General features: G+C 51.0%; 2 protein-coding genes across 2 annotated transcripts; both read right to left on the bottom strand.

Annotated features, from left to right (window-relative positions):
• Positions 1-2,514: 2,514 nt before the first annotated feature.
• LOC132426601 (olfactory receptor 13C7-like) lies at positions 2,515-3,495 on the bottom strand. Its single transcript, XM_060013397.1, has one exon. The coding sequence runs from the start codon at positions 3,490-3,492 to the stop codon at positions 2,515-2,517; it is 978 nt and encodes a 325-aa protein (XP_059869380.1). The 5' UTR covers positions 3,493-3,495.
• Positions 3,496-11,819: 8,324 nt separating this feature from the next.
• OR13J1 (olfactory receptor family 13 subfamily J member 1) lies at positions 11,820-12,750 on the bottom strand. The gene is given in 3 exon segments (XM_060013396.1): positions 11,820-12,358; positions 12,361-12,528; positions 12,531-12,750. Coding segments are annotated over 3 exon segments (927 nt in total).
• Between the last annotated feature and the right edge of the window lie 5,725 nt (positions 12,751-18,475).

Below are 18,475 nucleotides of genomic sequence, written 5' to 3'. Positions count from 1 at the left end.
TTCCTCCCCTGAAATTTCCATCATCCCATCTGGTCCCCAAGCAGGAAAGCACTTAGAACACTTAGTATAGTGCCTAGCCTGCTATGTGGTAAGTCTCCAATGTATGTTAGCTAAAGGTCAGGTGTTTGGACATGGGAGGCAACAGCAAGGGGGAGACACAGGAGCAGGAAAGACTGATCTTTACTGGGGAACTGGGACTAGTTCAGGGCCTCTGGACCTGCAGGGTGTGTGTGTGTGGAGTTAGGGCGGAGGCAAGCAGCCAGTGATGAGGTTGGGCAGGTACATGGGGTCTGGCTTTTATCCTAGGGAAATGAGCAATGGCCTCATTGGAGGGATTTAAGCAGGAGAGTAGCGGATCAGATTGTTTTGTTTTGTTTGCGTTATTTTGTCTTTTCAGATAGGTGTTTTGACGGCTGGTGCAGAGGATGGATTTTGGAGAGGATTTGGAGGCTGAAAGTGCAGCAAAACCGATGTTGCACTATTTGAGAGAGAGATGGTGAAGGCGGTGTCAGTGGGAAGGAGGGGACTGATCCGAGAGCCGTTATGAGGTGGATTCTCTAGGACATGGTGACTGCTTGGATGTGTGGGGTGGTGAGGGATGAAAGAAAGCCTATGGTGACTGCCACGTTTCTGGCTTGGTGACTTGGGGCGGGTGTTGGTGCCATTCCCTGAGATGATGACACACCTTTGTGGGGCAGAATGATGAGTTCAGTTGTGGATAGTTTGAGTTTGAGGTGCCTGTGGGATTCCTGGAGGGAGAGGGCCAGCAAGAAGACCGTGACAGGCAGAGCAGCTGAACCAGGTCTGGAACCTTGGCCTCCTGGGTCCCAAAGCAGGGGTCCTTTGTTGTCTCCTGACTTGTTCAAGTGACTTCCTGGAATACATGGCCGTGGCCACCAGATACTGCTGCTCTCTGCTCATGTCTGTCCACACATTTGGACTAAACCCTGGACTGTCCACAGCTGCCTGGGGCACACCCAGCAGCACAGGATCCAATCCCCAGATGTGACATTGTGAGGGCTTCTGAGGGACAGTTCAGTTCAGTAACCCTCTATCGGGAAAGCTCTGTGGGAGCTGCAGAGACAAGCCAGACCTGGTTGAATCCCACCATCAAGGAGCCCACGTGGTGGTGAAATACCATGGATGCAAAGCAGAATGGGATGGATACCGAGTGAAAGATACCAACAAAGTGCTGTGGGACGTAAAGGAAAGAGAGACTATTCAAAGTGCACCAGGAAAGGCTGTGTGAGAGAGCTGGTGTCTAAGGTGGCTTGGAAAAATAGTCCCAGGTCTCGCCAGAGATGAGCATGAGCGAGACACCAAGGTGCAGGCAGTACAGACACTGTAGCGAGGGGGTCACCGTGTGAAGGGGGTTAGTGGAACATCGGGCTGGAGAAGTGGGGGGCTGGGTTCTGGAGGGCTTGAACTCAACTGAAGAGTTAGGGCTTCATTCTGTGGTTAAGGGGAGCCATCGTAGGCTCTTGAGTGAGGCATCAGCCAGGGTCTGGCCAAAGTAGGGCAAGCGTGAGTGATATAAGGGGGTCTGTTGTAGAGAACAGAGCTGTCGATTGTGGGAGCAGTTGGAGAAGCCTGTGCAAAGCTGGGCCTCTGCACCTGGTGTCGGGCCTGAAGCTGCTCTCGGGGGGCGTGAAGGGGGAGGTGAGGACAGACCGGAGCCCGTGTCTGGGCCTCGCTGCCTTCAGGCTCAGTGACACTGGTGACCTGCAGGAGGAGCTGGCACTCTCTGGCGTGGCGCTACACTTGGCACGGGCCTCCGAGCAGCTGCAGGCGGCGTGGCAGGAGCTGGAGCAGCTGTGCTGACAGCAAGGTGAGCCCCAGGCCGGTGACAGCAAGTGAGGGCTCCCACCACGACGGTGCTGCTTCGCCTTCGCCTCCCATCTCATGCGGATTTCTCTCGTGGTCCACCCGATCCCAGAACCTTACAGGGAAGGAAACTCGGGGAGGCCCGGTTCCACCCTAGTTAGCTCGACCCAGTCCAAAGCCACCACAAGAGAGCTAACCAGCACTCTCCTGGGATGATGAACCTGGCAGCAGCCGGTGAAGGACAGTTGTTCCAAGAAAAGGAAGCTCTAGAAATCTCCAGTAGCCCCTGGGTTGACTGTAGGGTGGGTGGTTGTCACTAGGCTCTTCACAAATTCTTCAGTCCTCCCCCTCCTTCCAGATGCGTGGTAGGTGGGTGTTCCCGCCCCCTCGGTGTCAGCCCTGGTGTGCGCCTTGCCTTGGCCAGTGAGGTGGAAGTGGAAGTAACAGGTCACTTCTGAGCGGAAGCTTTAAGAATCAGCGCAGGCTTTGTCATTTTCTCTTTGCCTTTTGCCACTTGGACCAGCAGTGTGCCAGATGGTGGCTGCTTTATCATCCTGAGTCCCAGAGGGATGAAGGCGATGGTGCAGAGCACATCCCCCAGCCAACCTCTGATGGACCTGCAGCGTAAGTGAGAAAAAACCTTTGTGGTTTTAAGCCACTGAAATTTTGAAATCATGACCAGAGTGTACCCTAGCCTGTCCTGCCTGATAGAGAGCAACAAGAAAAACGGGACATTTCCCTGGAGAGCAGGTCTCCCCTCAGCAGAGCTATGGCGGCAGCTTTCACCTCTGTATTCCTCAGGCTGTAGATGATGGGGTTCAGCGAGGGTGTCACAACCCCATAGAACAATGCGATAATCTTAGCCAAGTTGGGGTCCTTGGCCTTGGGCTTGAAGTACATGAAGGAGGTGGTCCCATAGAAAACCACCACCACTGTGAGGTGGACAGAGCAGGTAGAGAAGGCTTTCTTCCAGCCGGCAGCAGAGGGCACCCTCAGGATGGCAGCAAGGATGAAAATGTAGGACAGGCAGATGAGCCGCAACGGGGCCAGCGTCACGACAGTAGTGGCCACCATTGTTAGCAGCGCGTTTAGAGAGATGTCCCCACAGGCTAGTTTCAGCACTGCCAGGATCTCACAGAAGTGGTTGATGACGTTGTGGCCACAGAAGGGGAGGCTCCAGGTGAGAGTGGATTGCAGCAGGGAGTTGGCAAAGCCTGTCCTCCAGCTCAGTGCCGCCATCCACACGCACGTCTGCCTGCTCATGAGCTCTGAGTACTGAAGCGGCTGGCAGATGGCCACGTGACGGTCACACGCCATCACGGCCAGGATCGGGCACTCCGTGGAGCCCAGTGCCAGGGTCAGGAACATCTGCAGGGTGCAGCCAGGGACGGAGATGGTGCTTTGGGTTTCCAGGGAATTGACCAGCATGAGAGGCACAAAGGAGGATGTGCCACAGATATCCATGAGGGAGAGGTTGCTGAGGAAGAAGTACACGGGGCTTTGCAGGCGGGGGTCCAGCATGTTCAGCCCGATGAGGAGGGCGTTCCCCAGCACTATCACAGAGTAGATGCCCAGGCAGAGTACAAACAGCACCATCTCTAGGTTGTGGTGCTCGTGTAGCCCCAGCAGGACATACTCTGTCACGGCCGTCTGGTTGGCCCCATCCATCTCATTCTCCCTCCTTTCCCATCTGGACCACACGGGTGTTGGAAAAAGCACCAGCTGGCCTGGGAGCCAAGCAACCTGGATGTATGACCTGGAGCGGGTCAGCCCTGCCTCTGGAATTTAGTCTCACCATCTGTATAATAAGAGAGTGGACTTCAGGTCTGCAAGCCAGCCCTCTCAGCTCTGCAGTTCTGGTGTAACTTAGGGGAGGCGGGACCCATTCTAATCCCCTAGGCTCATCTGTCTTCTCCCCAGGGTGGGCTCAGGGGAGATGATAGAGTAGGGTTCATGTTTCAGGTGCTCCTTTGGAATCTAAAGCGTTCTTGCCTGTTAAGAGGAAGCATCATTTCTAGGTTATGACTTCATACGGCTGAATTATGCCCATAGTGTTTCAGATTCATTCACTCACTGAATATTTGTTGAATGCCTCCTCTGTGCTAGGTATTGTTTAGGTGCTGGGGCTATAGTTGTATGAAAAATAAGTGGATAAAAAGATGCCGCACCTGTCACAAGTGCTGCCCCTCTTTCTTAAGAGATGAGCTCGGGGAGGGAGGTGGGTGATGAGTGATGCTCACTTAGCGTTCCTTTGGGCACAAAGATTGAACATTTCCACTCCATAGGATGTGTAAGCCTTATTCTGGCCATTCCTCCTTAAGGAATCACAGACCATCCATTGATTTTTAAAAGAACGTACAAGAACATACATATCCCAATAGAGCCACTGGTCACAGCATTTAACCCTGGTCCTGAAAACCAAGTGACTCTCTTCTTGGCCTCCATATTGCTTTTTAGGATGAATAATATCAGCAGTAATCTCACACAAAGAGGGAAACCAGGTCTCATGTGGTAGAGGCGTCATCAGTCATTGACTAGCTTTATACAGGGAGGGTGGGAAAGGTTGCAGTCTTCGCCCAGGTAGCTTCCGTTGCTCTTCTGAGCTGGTCTCAGCCTCTTTGGGAAATGCCAGTGTCACGAGGGAGTGAAGTGTCAAGTGTTAGATGGGAAAGCTGTCTTGTAGCCCCAGTGATCCCTGGTGTAAGGGAGAAATAGGAGCTGAGGGTGAACTTTAACCTTTCAGAAGATATATAACTACCCCTTCCCTCACTCCCTTCACGCCTAGCTTTACTGTGAGGCCTATGTCCTGTGACAGCATTGGAACCCTGTCCGTCCTCCAGGACTGGATCTTCCCCCTCATTCCTCCTGCCTAGTTGCATCTATCATTTGTAGGGGCCAATGGGCTCACCCTCTCCTGAATAAACCATGTATTTTCCCAGCACTACATCTTGGCCCAAGAAGTTCCCTTTTATAGGCAGTCCTCCCTCTCTTCCCCAGTGGGGGCATTCCTGCTCCTTCAGAGTCCAGCTCATCTCTCCTCCTCTCCCTCCTGCACCCTGCAGAGTCACCTGCCCCCTTCTTGTGCTCCCACAGCCCCTGACCATCCTCTGTGCTCTCGTGTTGTGCACCTGTCTCCTCTACCACCCTCGAGAGCGGGACTGTCTCCTTCCTCTCGGCACCTTGTACAGCGAGTGCTGCCAAGGACAGTCACTCAACAGATATTCAGCGCAGGATTCTGAAAACCCAGCGTTGCATCCCAGCTCCAGCTCTAACTAGCTGTGTGATGTTGACCAAGTCGCTTGGCCTTTGAGACTCAGTTGCCTTCTGAAAAACGGGAATTTTGTGTAGCCAGATGAGACACACAGAAAAGTGCTGGTGAGCCACCCAGCAGCAAGACTCCAGATCAAAGACTGTGTCCTCAGCCGCAGGCACCTGCTGGATCTGTGCTCATCACCTCCCCGCACAAGAGCTCCAGCATCTGTCATGACCCCTCTCCACCCCAGAGCCTGTGCTGGTTTTCCCTCCTCCAGCCTAAATCAAGGCGATTGTTAGGGGCGTTTCTGGAACATACAGGGGTAGTTGATAAATCTGGGTCAGCCAATGACCGTAAATCTTATCCATGTAAACATTTAAAGGTAGCGATTTTTTTGCTGAAGTTTGACAGGTAAAGAATTGCCTGATTGTGATGGTTCATTCGTTCCCTCATTCATCAAATTGTTATTGAGCACCTGCTATGTGCTGGGTGCTGGGAATACAGCAGAGGCAGATGCAGCTTCTGGCCTAACAGTTTACACTCATTTCCTTGCTCTCTGGTGACCTTGGTCACATCCCTTCCTCTCTCAGCTTTAGAAACCTCTGAGATTCTCTTTGAGTCTGGGATGTAAAGTAAAACCTGAGGTCTGGAAAGAAGAAGTTAAAAGGAAGCATCTTTCCTGGGTTGTGACTTCAAGTGGCTGGATTAAGCCCAAAGCTTAATTTCAGATTCAATTATAAGGCCTTGGTCTTTTTTGGGTGTGTTGCCCAAAAAAGACCTTTTAACCTCAAATTTTGACACTGGACATAGGTGTGGAGGGTGTTTTCAGGCAGGTAAAAGGTGGGAAATAGCCTGACTCTGCATTTCTCTTCCCCACCCTTGTCTCCAACAAAAAAATCAAGTGGGAATGGCACAGGCAATTGAGGGCTTTTGTCACCAGGCTCTGGTCTGCCCTCCTACCTCAACTCCTGTACCTTCATCCACTCCTGCTCAGCCTCAGACCACTCCCCATTGATGGACAAATCCCACACACTCCTGTCTCGTCTCTCTTCTCATACTTTCCTCAGCCGGAGCGGCCTTTCTCTTCCACTCATCCTCCAAGGCTCAGCTCACACGCACCTCCTCTGCGGGGCCCGCCTTCCCAGTCCACAGAACTGACCATCCCGAAAACATGACGCTCACACAGCCACTAGCAGTTAGTGTGTCATTCTCTCTCACACAATAGACTGTGAGCTGTGGAAATCAAAGGGCTGTGTCCAGTTCATCCCTAACACCCTGCAGTGCCTACACGGAGGAGGTACCATTTGAGATCCAGTGCTTTTCTTCTGCCAAAATCCTGATCCCAGATTTCTTACCTTGAGATCACCCTCTCTCGCCTTCCTCCAGAGCACACACCAGCAGAACAACGATGTAGCCGTGTGATTGCTGGGAGGAGAGCTTTAGTGGGGCCAGTCTCCTCCCTGCAGGGATAGCTGCTCTCTCTGGAGAGCTAAATCAGGAGAGTGATAGGGGTTGCTTACAGTTTAAGAGTCTGATCATAACACATTCATGGAAGTTAGGAACAGCCCACTAGGCCATGGGCTTATGACCTCAAAGAAATAAGGCTGTGTCTAGAAAATACCATGCTGCCAGGTTACCAACAGCTTTGACTGCAGCGTGGGCCCAGGCTGGGACATGAGGGAGCAGCTGCAGTTCCCTTGCTCCATCAGTTAAGATGAGCTGGGTTTTGCTGCAATAACATACAACCTCATAATTTTAGTGGCTTACCACGACAGAGGTTTAGTTCTCACGCTACATGTCCATTGCAGGTTTTCAGGGGGCTCTGTTCCAGGTCATCATCCTCAGAGACCCTGGCTCCACCACCTGGGACATCACCAGTTGTTACGGCTGGGGAAGAACACACCAGAGCATCTCACACCAGAAGTTAAGTGCTCCGACCCAGAAGTGACTTGTATCCCAAATGCCCACAATGCACTGGCCTGTGTAGTCCTACCACATGCTCAGCTGGAAGAGGACCAGAAACGTTGCAGAGTGCTTGGGTACGATGGTGTTTCGCAATACACTCAGAAAATCACTCTAGCATCTGTCTGCCAGGCCTCTCACCCTGTCATGTCCTGGAAAGTCAGATACCCAGAGTGATAGGAAATTGAGTGTCTCTGAGAATCATTGTCTAATCCACTCCCCAGTTTTACCCCTCCTGAGAGGCAGGGAGATGCCATGGAAGGAGCCCTCGACTGGGGTGAGGGGCCCAGATTGGATTCTTGCCTTTGTTCCGATTCTGCTATATGACCTTGGTCCAGTTTCTCCTTGAGTGAAATGGAGCCATTCAGTTAGCTTGTCTCTGGTACTCTGTGCAACCTTCAAAACATTCCCCCCTCACATCTTTCTAGCAACTTCCAACCCTGAGGTCTGACAGACCCAGGGTCACTTTGCATGGTAAATATCATGTCAATTTCATTGGCTGGTAAATCTAGTTTGAACCATTGAATACTTATTTTAGGCTTTACATATTATTTTAAAAGGAAGGTGAGGGGCATAACAAGAAGAAGCTCCTGTTACAATTTCCCGGAAATGCCTGGATCTGGGATTCCTGCTTCACATTCCTCGCTGTGTTAGCAAAGCAGGTGAGTGTGGGCTTTGAGGTGAGTCAGAGCAACCAGGGCCCATGTCCCAGACCTGCCACTTGCTAATTGTTTTCTCAGCCTCAGCTTCCTTACCTGTGGAAATAAGAATAGTATTTCCTCATGGGGTGATTTTGAGGATCCAGTGAAAGCTCTTAGCACAGAGCTTGGCACATGGTAAGTATTCAGTCAGTGGTAGCTGATATTATTACTACCATTATGTTCCCTTCCCCAAGCAGATATTCTGGTTTTTTGCATGTTTAAAAAAAAGTCCATGAGAAGAGTCAACATGCTAGATGGGTTCTCCTTACCTCCTACCTATTGGCCCAGTGGCATTAGTGCAGGCAGGTGGCTGAAGCAGCTGCCTGGTGAGGTGACCTGAGGCCTGGGAGAGCAGAGCAAGGGAGTACTGAGTTCATTACCAGCAGACACACTGTGCTGGGGTGGGCCGGGGGGAGGCCCTGAGGCCCAGCCTCCTGGTCCCTTGCCATGCAGACACGTCGTGTGCTCCTTGCCCTTGGGCACCTCTCAGTCCCTGCCCAATTTAAAGTTCAAGCTCTGCAACTATACAAGTTTGCACATTTGCCAGCTATGGGGCTTCAGAGACCCCAGGTTCCCTGTGCTGCTCCAGGAGGCCCTGGCTGGGTGAGGAGGGCACAGGAGAGACACTGGACAGAGAATCTGAAGGTCTCATTGCAGCCCTGCCCCTTGGACCTGAGGCTGGGGTGCTACGACCCCTGCCCTTGGCCTCGGCGTCCTGGGCTGTGAAATGGGGTGTCTCCTTCCAGGAGAGCTGTGGGGACCTGCACTCATGAAAGGTTAAGGAAAGCGAATTGCTGTACAGGGTGAGACTCCGAGCCCTTGTGAGGGACCATGAAGTCAGGGGTTGAGCCAGGTGCGTGAGTTTCTGCAGGTTCCCTTTTCCATTTCCCTTTCCATGTCCTTCTCTTTCCTTCACAATAAAGAATGACAACTTGACACAGTTTAGGGACTAAAAAACAGCCTTAAATAATGCAGCAGCAGTTGCAGATTTTCCCATTATACTATGATTTGTCTCTTGGAATTTTTTTTTCAAGGACACAGGTCAAAATAAATATTGGAAGATTGTCCCCACTTATTTTCCAGCTGCTTAGGAACAGGGCTGTCTTGCCACCCCATGGTTACCCACAAATGCATCCAAACAAGCTCATCACCACCCTCCCATCCCACCCGCTCCAACCTGATTCTCTCATCTTCCCCATAACTCAGTGTTTCTTTCACGGTGGAGCACTATCCACCCAAATAAGCCAGAAGCTCGGGCACCAGCGCACAGTCCCCCTCTCCCTCAGCCACCTCTGCGATCAGCTGAATGTCCCCAAGGTTTCTCAGCCCCGCCCTCTCTGCCTGACTGCCCACCTGGCTCAGGCCCCGTGGGTGCCTGGGTTACGGCACCAGCTTCCACACTTGCTGCCCTCAGCCCAGGGCCCTTCTCGTCTGTGCTCTACTCTGGAGCCACATGATCTTCCATGTCTCAAAAATAATATTATTTTTAAGTTCAAAGTGATGTTCATTTTAGAAGTATTGGACAATATTGGAAAGAATAAGTAAGGAAACAATATTTATCTGTAATCCCATCAGCCAAAGGAAACGACTGTTAGTTCACATTTTGTCTTAATTTTCCAGAATTTTCTACATACATACTTATTCATATATCCATAAGAAAAATACCTTTAAAGAATTGGGATTATACTGAGTACAATGTTATATGTTCTGCCTTTTTCTATTAATTACAGTGTGAGAATTTCCCATCATCAAATATCCTTCAAAAAATAGGATTTCTAATGGCTGTGTCACAGTCTATCATTGGGCTCCACCAGGATTTATTTAAACATTCTGCTATGCTTGGACATTAAGATACTTACAAATTTTTGTTACCATAAATAACGCTGTGATTAATATCCATATATGTATATATATATATATATATATACTTATACATAAATCTTTGCACCTCTAATAATTTTCTCAGACTAATTCCTAGAAGTAGAGGTGTTGCGTCAGAAGGTCTGAAGTTTTTTTTTGTTTTTTTTTTTTGCGGTACGCAGGCCTGTCATTGTTGTGGCCTCTCCCGTTGCGGTGCACAGGCTTCGGACGCGCAGGCTCAGCGGCCATGGCTCACGGGCCTAGCCGCTCCACGGCATGTGGGATCTTCCCGGACCGGGGCACGAACCCGTGTCCCCTGCATCGGCAGGCGGACTCTCAACCACTGCGCCACCAGGGAAGCCCAAGGTCTGAAGTTTTTAAGTTTCTTGATTCATACCCACCGCTTACTTGGCAGGAAGGTCATATTAACTTATTCCCACCCCCACCAGCAGTGTATGACATTACCTACTTCACTGCACCGTAGTTAACAATAGACATTAAAAACAATTCTTTGACAATTTCATGGGTGAAGAAAGGTATCTAATCAGTGACCTTTCTAAAAGTATCTATAAGTAATGATTGTAGACCCAAATGCCCACAGGATAAAGTCCTAACCCCTGTCGTGGCATCAAAGGCCTAGCAGAAGGTCTTAGTGGCAGCGGTCACCCTGGCTTGGTCAGGCTGTGAGCTGCGGGGCTGTGCTTCCCTCCTCTGTGCCTCTGTTCTGACCAACCGAGGAATAGGAAGAGGGACTGGAGGGGAACTGAGGGCCCAAGCGAGAATGTGCTTACCTGCAGCCAGGCGGCAGGAGAGCTGGCCCGCTGCTTGCGACCAAGCTCAGCTCTCCCATCACATGGACGGTGACACTGAGACCAGAGCGGGCAGGGAATGGAGATGCTCTCTGAATCTGAGTCCATTTCCTCTGTGTGTTCACTGAGCTCTCAGAGAGGAAAGCTGGGAAAAGGCTGAGCACCAGGAAGAGGTAGCTATGGCAGGGTCCTAGGGGGTGGGCTGAAGACAGGTAGAGCAGAGTCTCCCCAAGGCCACGTGAGGCCTGGATGCCGGGCAGGGAGGCCCCGGAAGCTACTGCTGCTAAAAGGGAGACAGGAGAATCCAGGCCCTAAGCTGCTTGGAGTGATTGGTATCCCGGTGGCTGGGCAGGTCTGGAAATCTTGGGTGCTAGGGCTCGTCACTGCCTCTGCTGTCACCTCCCAAGGCACTAGGTCATGCCTGTCATCTGTGAGCTCCATCTCAGCTCTGCTCAGATTTGGGAAGGACCCCAGGCTCTGCCATTGTCACCCCTACATCGATATGTTTTCTATTTATTTAAGAAGTCTATTTATTTATTTATTTATTTTTAAGGGCCTGGGGTTGGGCCGGGCTGGACCTTGGGACAGAGTGGAATCCGATACTACCTGCTCTTAACAGTAACACTGAAAATAAAGCAGGAAGAGCACAGTGAGAGATGCAGAGTGGGAGGGGCTTCCTGGCGGAGGTGGCATTCAAGATGGGCCTTGAGATGGGGGCAGGGATAAGTTAGGAGCGTGGAATTAACAGATACACATTACTAGATATAAAACAGAAAAACAAGAACCTCCTGTATATCACATGGGACTATATTTAAAAAATAAAAGATGGGCCTTGAGGGTCAGGCAGTCCTTTTACGAGTGGAACTGCCTGCTGGGTGGAGGCTGCCTTGTGGAAAGAACCAGCAAGGGCACAGAGCTGGGCAGTGCTGGGCAACACTGAGGCTCACAGCTGGCTGGCGTGTGCAGCTGACAGGGGGGAGGCTGTGGGGCACAGGACGGGGAGGGAGTTTAGTCAGGGCCAGCTTGTGGGGTCCTCGAATGCCCCACTGAAGACCTCACAGTTCATCCTGAGAGCTCTGGGGAGCCATCCAGGGGTTTCAGTCAGGAGAGTGACAGGATCACATGTACTTTTCAAAAGATCCCTCTGCATGCCCCTTGGAGGAGAGACTGGGAGGAACAAGACTGAAATCCTAAGGCCAGACAGGAGGCTGGTGTAAAGATGCAGGCAGTGATGCTGAGAGCGCCCCATGGGTCTGCCGGGGGGAGGAGCAGAGGGGTGATTGTGAGCTCCTCTGTGGCAGGATCAGTGGGACTTGGTGCTGCGTTTCTGGGCTGGAAATTCCACACCCACAGCCCTCACTGTAGGCTAATGAAGGCCTGGCCTGCTAGCCTGCAGAGCCCCGGCCTCCCTCACCTGGAGGTCCATCTCCTGTCCCACACCTTCCTGGCGGCCTCCATCACTTCCTCGTTCCTCAGGCTGTAGATGACGGGGTTCAGCATGGGCGTGACCACAGCATAGAGGACTGTGGAGGCCTCATCAGAGATGCGGACCTCCTTGCTCCTGGGTTTCATGTACGTGAAGATGATGGTGCCATAGAAAAGCAGCACCACAGCCAGGTGCGCCGAGCAGGTGGAGAAGGCTTTGTGGCGTCCAGCGGTTGAGGGCACCCTCAGGATGGTGGCCAGGATAAGCATGCAGGACAGGCAGATGAACGCCAGGGGCACGGGCAGCAGCAGGATGGCACGCACCCACAGGAAGACCTCGTTGACTGACGTATCACCGCACGCCGGCTTCAGCACTGCCAGGATTTCGCAGGTGAAGTGACTGACCACACGGTGGCCACAGAAGGGCAGCCTCATGGCGATGACTGTCTCAGTCACTGACTTGAAGAAGCAGAGTACCCAGGCGGCTCCCGCCAGCAGCAAGCAGAGCCGGTGGCTCATCAGCACCTGAGTGGCCGGCAGTTGGCCAGGTAGCGATCATAGGCCATGATGGCGAGCAGCAGACACTCTGTGGAGCCCGTGGACAGGCTCAGACACATCTGCATCGCGCAGCCAAGAAAGGAGATGGTCTTCTGGGCCGACAGGAGGTGGACCAGCATCAGGGGCACAAAGGTGGGCTGTAGCAGATATCCAGGATGGAGAGGTTGCCCAGGAAGAAGTACATGGGTGTGTGCAGGTGGACGTCCAGCACGCTCACTGCCACGATGGCTGTATTCCCCAGCAGGGTCACCAGGTACGTGGCTGAGCACAGAGGGAAGAGCAGGTGCTCCAAGGCTGGGTAGCCCGAAAATCCTTTCAGAAAGAACTCAGAGACCTCTGTCCTGTTGACCAGCTCCATACTGCAGGGCCCTGGAGGGCACAGCTGGGAGGCAGGGAAAGAGGGTGCAGGGTGGCGGGGAGCCCACAGAGTCTCTTTAGGGATGAGGTATATTGCTAGGGTCTTTTCCAGCTCTGACACACTCTCTCTCTGTGACTTTGGGCAGTCCCCATTCTTCTAGGCTGCGATTTATCCATGTGAAAAATGAGGATCGATGTGGATCAGAATTTCCCTAAGAGTCTTAATGGAAATGTTAGTAGGCAATCTGAAAAATCAATTTGAAACAACATTGGGTTAATCAAAAGTAAATAATATACTGCAGGACTTCTCAGAGCCTTTAATGCCCCACTGTGATTTGGGGCTTTCTGAAAGCAGTGTAGAGTATGTAATTCCCAAACTTATTTGACCATAGATCCTCCTTTTACAGAGCACCCATTAACCTCCTGCAAATAAGTATTCTACCAGCATAGTCTGGGAAGCAATGGGCTGGATCAAAGGTCCTCAAATCTTAGAATCACTTGGAAAGTTTGTTAAAACACAGATTTCTGGGCTCTATCCCCAGTGTTTCTAACTCATTAGGTCTGAGTGATGCTGCTGCTGTTGGCCAAGGGACCACACTTTGAGAATCACTGGGCTAGGTGGTCTCTGAGGGTCCTCCTGGCTTTCAGGAAGCCTCTGAGCTACTTTACACCATTCCCACTGTTGGGGATGCCCTTCTTTCTCCCTCAGCCTGCAGAAATCTGACTTGTCTCTGCAGGTCAGCTCTGGTCTCCATGCATGAAGCACACATTGTGCCTCGCCTTGGAGAGGGTCCTGGCTTCTGAGCCTACCAGAGCGCTTGTCCACCTGTCCCCCCATAGGGCCTGCTTCATCAGCTACTGTGTGTGGATTGACCTTCAGAATCTGCCTCCATCGTGTGTTTTTGAATGAAAAATTGATAGATCTTTTGGCCCTGCCCCAAACCTCCTATTTTCTCTGAACCTGAGCCAGGGCTGCTTTGACTTCATGAACTCCTAGGCATCAGCGTGGGATATGCCCTGAGAGGTCAACTCGTTGGAGCTCCCATTGTGCAGGTAGGGAAACTGAGGCCACACAGCAGATCCCTGGCAAGGCGAGTCTAGAATCCAGTCCTCCCAACAACATGACAGCTACACCATGCTCAGAGCAGATGTTTGCCTCTGTTAAACCCCAAATCTTGGTTGGTCTTTTACCACGCTGGATGGACGTCTTTCTCCCAAGTCCCCACCCTGCCCCTAATCTTCTCACCCACTAAGGAGCATGACTTAACCCTTCCTTGGTGTTTCGGGCACTTGGCACTATGTCGCTAAACCCTGGGATGCACCGCCCAAGCCTGGGTCTGAGTTAAGCTCCAGTTCCTGTCAACGCCTCCCTTGTAGCAGATGATTTCCTTCTCTTAGTCCTCCCATTTTTCAGAATCAAGAAGTGATTGAGTTCCTACCACATGCCAGGCATTGTGCTAGGCATTAGGGGAACAAATGAGAACATTTGCCAGGCCACTGGACCCCAAACATCCCCAGGCAGAACTCCTCTCCAGTTCCCACCCGAGCCTCATCCTGCTTCTGTTTGCGCGCCTCTAGTGACAGGAAGCGCATTACTCCCTTAGACATAACTTCTTTTCATTGTGCCTTCAGGCCAGTCAAAGGGTCACAAAATCCTTCCTGATACGGAGTCTCTCCGGGTATCCCTGGGCTTCCACCACCCAGCGAGGCCCAGGCTCAGGGGCCCCTGTGGACGCTCCTCTCACACATACAAGTGCAGGGTCCCGAGCTTTGGGCCGTACCTCAGGGGCTGAGGGGCCTTTTCTGCAGCAAGGAGAGCTCCGACCTTGCCCCAGGTCCACAGATAGGAGGTCTTGCCTCACTTTGACTGTGTCTAGAGACGTCGTGGGGTCAGGGAGCGTGAGCTGTGAGCTCCCTTCAAGTTTCGGCTGGGAAACTCTGAGGCTGGCTTCCTGGAGAGGCACCCTCCCTGGACAGAGGATCGGTAGCAGCAGATGCTGTGCCAGGGCTGGGGCAGGCCAGAGCCTCCTCTTTGCACGGTTCCATGTACCACATAATTTATCCCCTAAAGTCACTGGCAAACATCTGCAGTGATTGTCTACCTGTCCGAGTATATATACACCCATGCAGGTTACCACAAACGCACCCACCTGTCTGTGTGTACAAACGCCCGCCCGAAAGCCAGGCACACACATTTTCTTGTGAGTATATACGCCACACCAGGCTCGAGTGTATGTACCTGTGCAGCAGGCACTCACTCTTGCTCTCTCTTTCACACACACACACACACACACACACACACACACACACACACACCCCGTTACTGCAGACCCTCAGACCTGTGGCCAGGGCTTCAGAGGACCAGGCAGGACAACTTCCCCTGGGAAGAGGTGTATGGAGACCAGGCAGGGGCTGTGGAGGCATCACTAGAGAAGCAGCAGCCCGGAGGGTGGGGAGCAAACTCTGCCGGGGGATGAACCAGGAGGACAAAGAAAGCTCAGAGCAGGGACATGGTCACCAGACCTGCTCAGTGCCTTGTCTGCCTTCCCCTGAGTGCTGAAAATCTGAGATTCTGAGCCTCCTGCTGTGCCTTCTCTCCTGGGGCTGGAGCTTGCAGGGTGCGGGGTGGGGCAGTGGGGATGGGGGGAGTGCGGGGTGGGGGGAAGTTGCAGGAAGCGGGGAGGAGGAGGGATGTGGCTGCAGGCTGTGGGACAGACTCTAGTTCCCAAAGCAGGGCCAGGAAGCTTCATCGGCAGAGCCCACGGTGTCCTTCCTGCCTTCAGATCTCTTCTGGCCAAATGCTATCTGAAAACCAGTTCAAACGCTACCTCTCCCGGGGAGCCTTCCTTTATCCTCTCCCAGGCCACCTGACCCCTCTGTCCTTTGTGCATCACGGCCCTGTGTTTGCACTTCCAGAATGGCCCTCACCTCTCTCACCCACTTCCTGCCTGTTGCCTACCCCAGCCAGCCCACAGGGGTGCCACCCCCTACCCTCTTCACCCAGATTCTGAAGGCCAAGTTGAAGGCCCCAGCCTGGCCACAGACAACTTCTTCCTGCCTTGCTGCCACTTCCTGGGGCTAAGACAACTTGGGAGTGAGCAACTGGCTGCCAGATATGAGCTGTTCCTAGCCTGGATGACACATGGCCCAGCTGGGAGGGGTCTTGCAGATCAGCAAGGCCACTACCTTGTTATATATGGGGGAAGTGAAGCTCAGAGAGGGAAAGAGACTTGCTCAGCACTGCACAGTGAGTTAGAGGGGGAAGCCAAGGCTCCAGGAATTCCCCTGGGGCTCCTGACTCCCAGCCCCTTCCTCTGCCCACATTTCCCCATTTTTTCACTTACCTTCAAGGCTCTTCCAGATCCATGTCCCTTGTTCCCTGGAAAAAGTTGCAGAGACCAGGAACCTTCTCTGGCTGGAACTAGGAGAAAACAGGTCAAAGAAGCAGGTCTGAGCCTCCTGTATCCAGGGAACCCCAGTGGGCAGGACCCGGAGTTTCACACTGACTCAGCTCTCCAAACTAAGAAGACATGCCTAGGCTTTTGTAGAATTCAGCGAAGTGCTTGCAACTTGATAGACTAACGTGGAGCTTTTAGAATTTGGTGGGAGTAGACAAAGTACTTAGAATTCAGCGAAGTTCTTTGAAAATGTGTCAGGTTTGGTAGAATTAGGAAATTCTGGTGGGCTCAAGGCTGAACAGGGTGCCCGATAGTTTACTATGGGCAGCCAGGGACCGCCCGACCTGGGCAGCTCCCAGCTCCATGCCAGCTGACAGCCTCCTGGGAAGCAGGCACCTTTCAAAGCTCCCTGCACCAAGGGACTGCACCATCCCCAAGGCAATTTAGAGGGAGAAGAGGAAATGTGCACAGCTTAGAAACTTTGGGGTGCTTCAGGGATGATGTCCCAAAGACCCAATTACACAGAGTCTACTTAGAAATCTTAACTGGTGTGGAAAAGTTGGAGAAGGTGGCTCAGGGGCAGGGATCCACCCTCACAGGTCAGTCCCCAGCCAGCGCAGGCCGAGAATGTTTACAGGATCAATAAATGAATGAATGGATGGATACACAATTAAATCAATGCATAAGCAATTCTCGGTGAATACATTTAAAGAGAAAGGAATGAGTGAGTGAACAAATGATAGGCAGGGTTGCTTTCCAGGAGGGTTAGAGGTTTTGGCTCAACTCTCATAGGGATCTTAAGAAAATGCAAAATCTGGAAAGAGTGTAACAGGGGAGGGAACTGGAGGGAGAGACAAAGAGAATTACAGAAGAACAGAGCAGGGGCGTCCTCACAGGCCATCCTGACCAACCCTCACTGTATGGACAGGAAAACTGCCCTAGAGTGAAGCAGCTGGCTCAGGTTACCTAATGAGGCAGAGACATGGCCCTGGATTTGTCTGTACTTGAATCGTTTGTCCCTCAGTCAATGCAAAGCAGGTCACCCCGGGTCAGTTAGTGATCGGGTGCCTCTCACCTCCACCCACCCCTCTTCCCAGCCCTCAAAACAGTCATCGTGGTGGTTTCTCCTTGAGGTTCCTTCTAGTTTTCTGACTGCACGCCTCTGCGGGCTTAAAGACATCTTTATCAAATACGGTAATTTTTATTTTGAAACTGGGTATTGTCATTGCTGTTGGATTTTTAACTATTTTAAAATTAAAAGTAATTTTATTAGCTTTTTATTTATTTGTATAAATTGTACATATAGAACATTCTCGTAAAAAATACAAAGAATGCAGAAGTATATAGTGTTAAAGTGACACTCTGTTTTCATGTCCCCTCCTCCCTACTCCCCAAAGGTGACCAGTGTTATTAGTTTTATGGATGTCTATCAGGTACTTTTCTGGTCTTTCATATCTGCATATCTACACATAGAAATAGATTTTGTGATCATGTGTAAGGTTGGCTTTTTAGCAGGCTCTTTTGTTGCCGTCTTACTGAAGATAAGTGGTATACAACTGCACACATTTAAATCATATAATTTGATAAATTTTAACATATGTGTACATTCATGAAACCATCACCACAAACAAGATTGTGAGTTTATCTGTCATCAGCAAAGTTTCCTCACGCCCCTTGGTAATCCATTCCTCCCTCCCCCAAGCAGGCCATCACTGACCTGCTTTCTGTAAATATAGATCATTTGCATTTTCTAGCATTTTACATACATGGGATTACACAGAATGTACTCTTTTAAAATATGGCTTCCTTTAAAAAAATATGGCTTCCTTTAAAAAAAAATATGGCTTCCTTTAAAAAAATATGGCTTCCTTTACTCAGTGCAATTATTCTGAGGGTCATTCATGTTGTGTGTATCAATAGCTCTTTTCTAAAATAACATCTTTATTGAGCTATAATTCAAATGTCATACCGTTTCCCCATTTAAAGTGTACAATTCAATAGTTTTTATTATGTTTACAGAGTTGTGCAACCATCATCACAATCAGTTTTAGCACATTTTTAGCACTTCCAAGAGAAACTCTGTACCCGCTAACAGTGACTCTCCGTTTCCCCTCAAGCTTCCTCTGGCCCTAGGCAACCACTAATCTACTTTCTCTCTATATAATTCTATTCTGGTCATTTTATATAAATGGAATCCTATGATATGTGTCCCTTTGTGACTGGTTTCTTTCACATAGCATGTTTTTAAGGTTGACCTATATTGTAGCATGTATCAGTACTGAATTTCTCTTAATTGCTAGATAAAATTCCACGGTATGTATGTCTTTT

This window comes from Delphinus delphis, chromosome 6 (genome assembly GCF_949987515.2).
Source record: "Delphinus delphis chromosome 6, mDelDel1.2, whole genome shotgun sequence".
NCBI lineage: Eukaryota > Metazoa > Chordata > Mammalia > Artiodactyla > Delphinidae > Delphinus > Delphinus delphis.
The sequence above is the reverse complement of the archived record's forward strand: the minus strand, read 5'-3'. Positions and strand labels throughout refer to the sequence as shown.

Coding starts and splice junctions, on each gene's coding strand:
- LOC132426601 (XM_060013397.1), bottom strand. CDS start 3,492: ATGGATGGGGCCAACCAGACGGCCGTGACAGAGTATGTCCTGCTGGGG.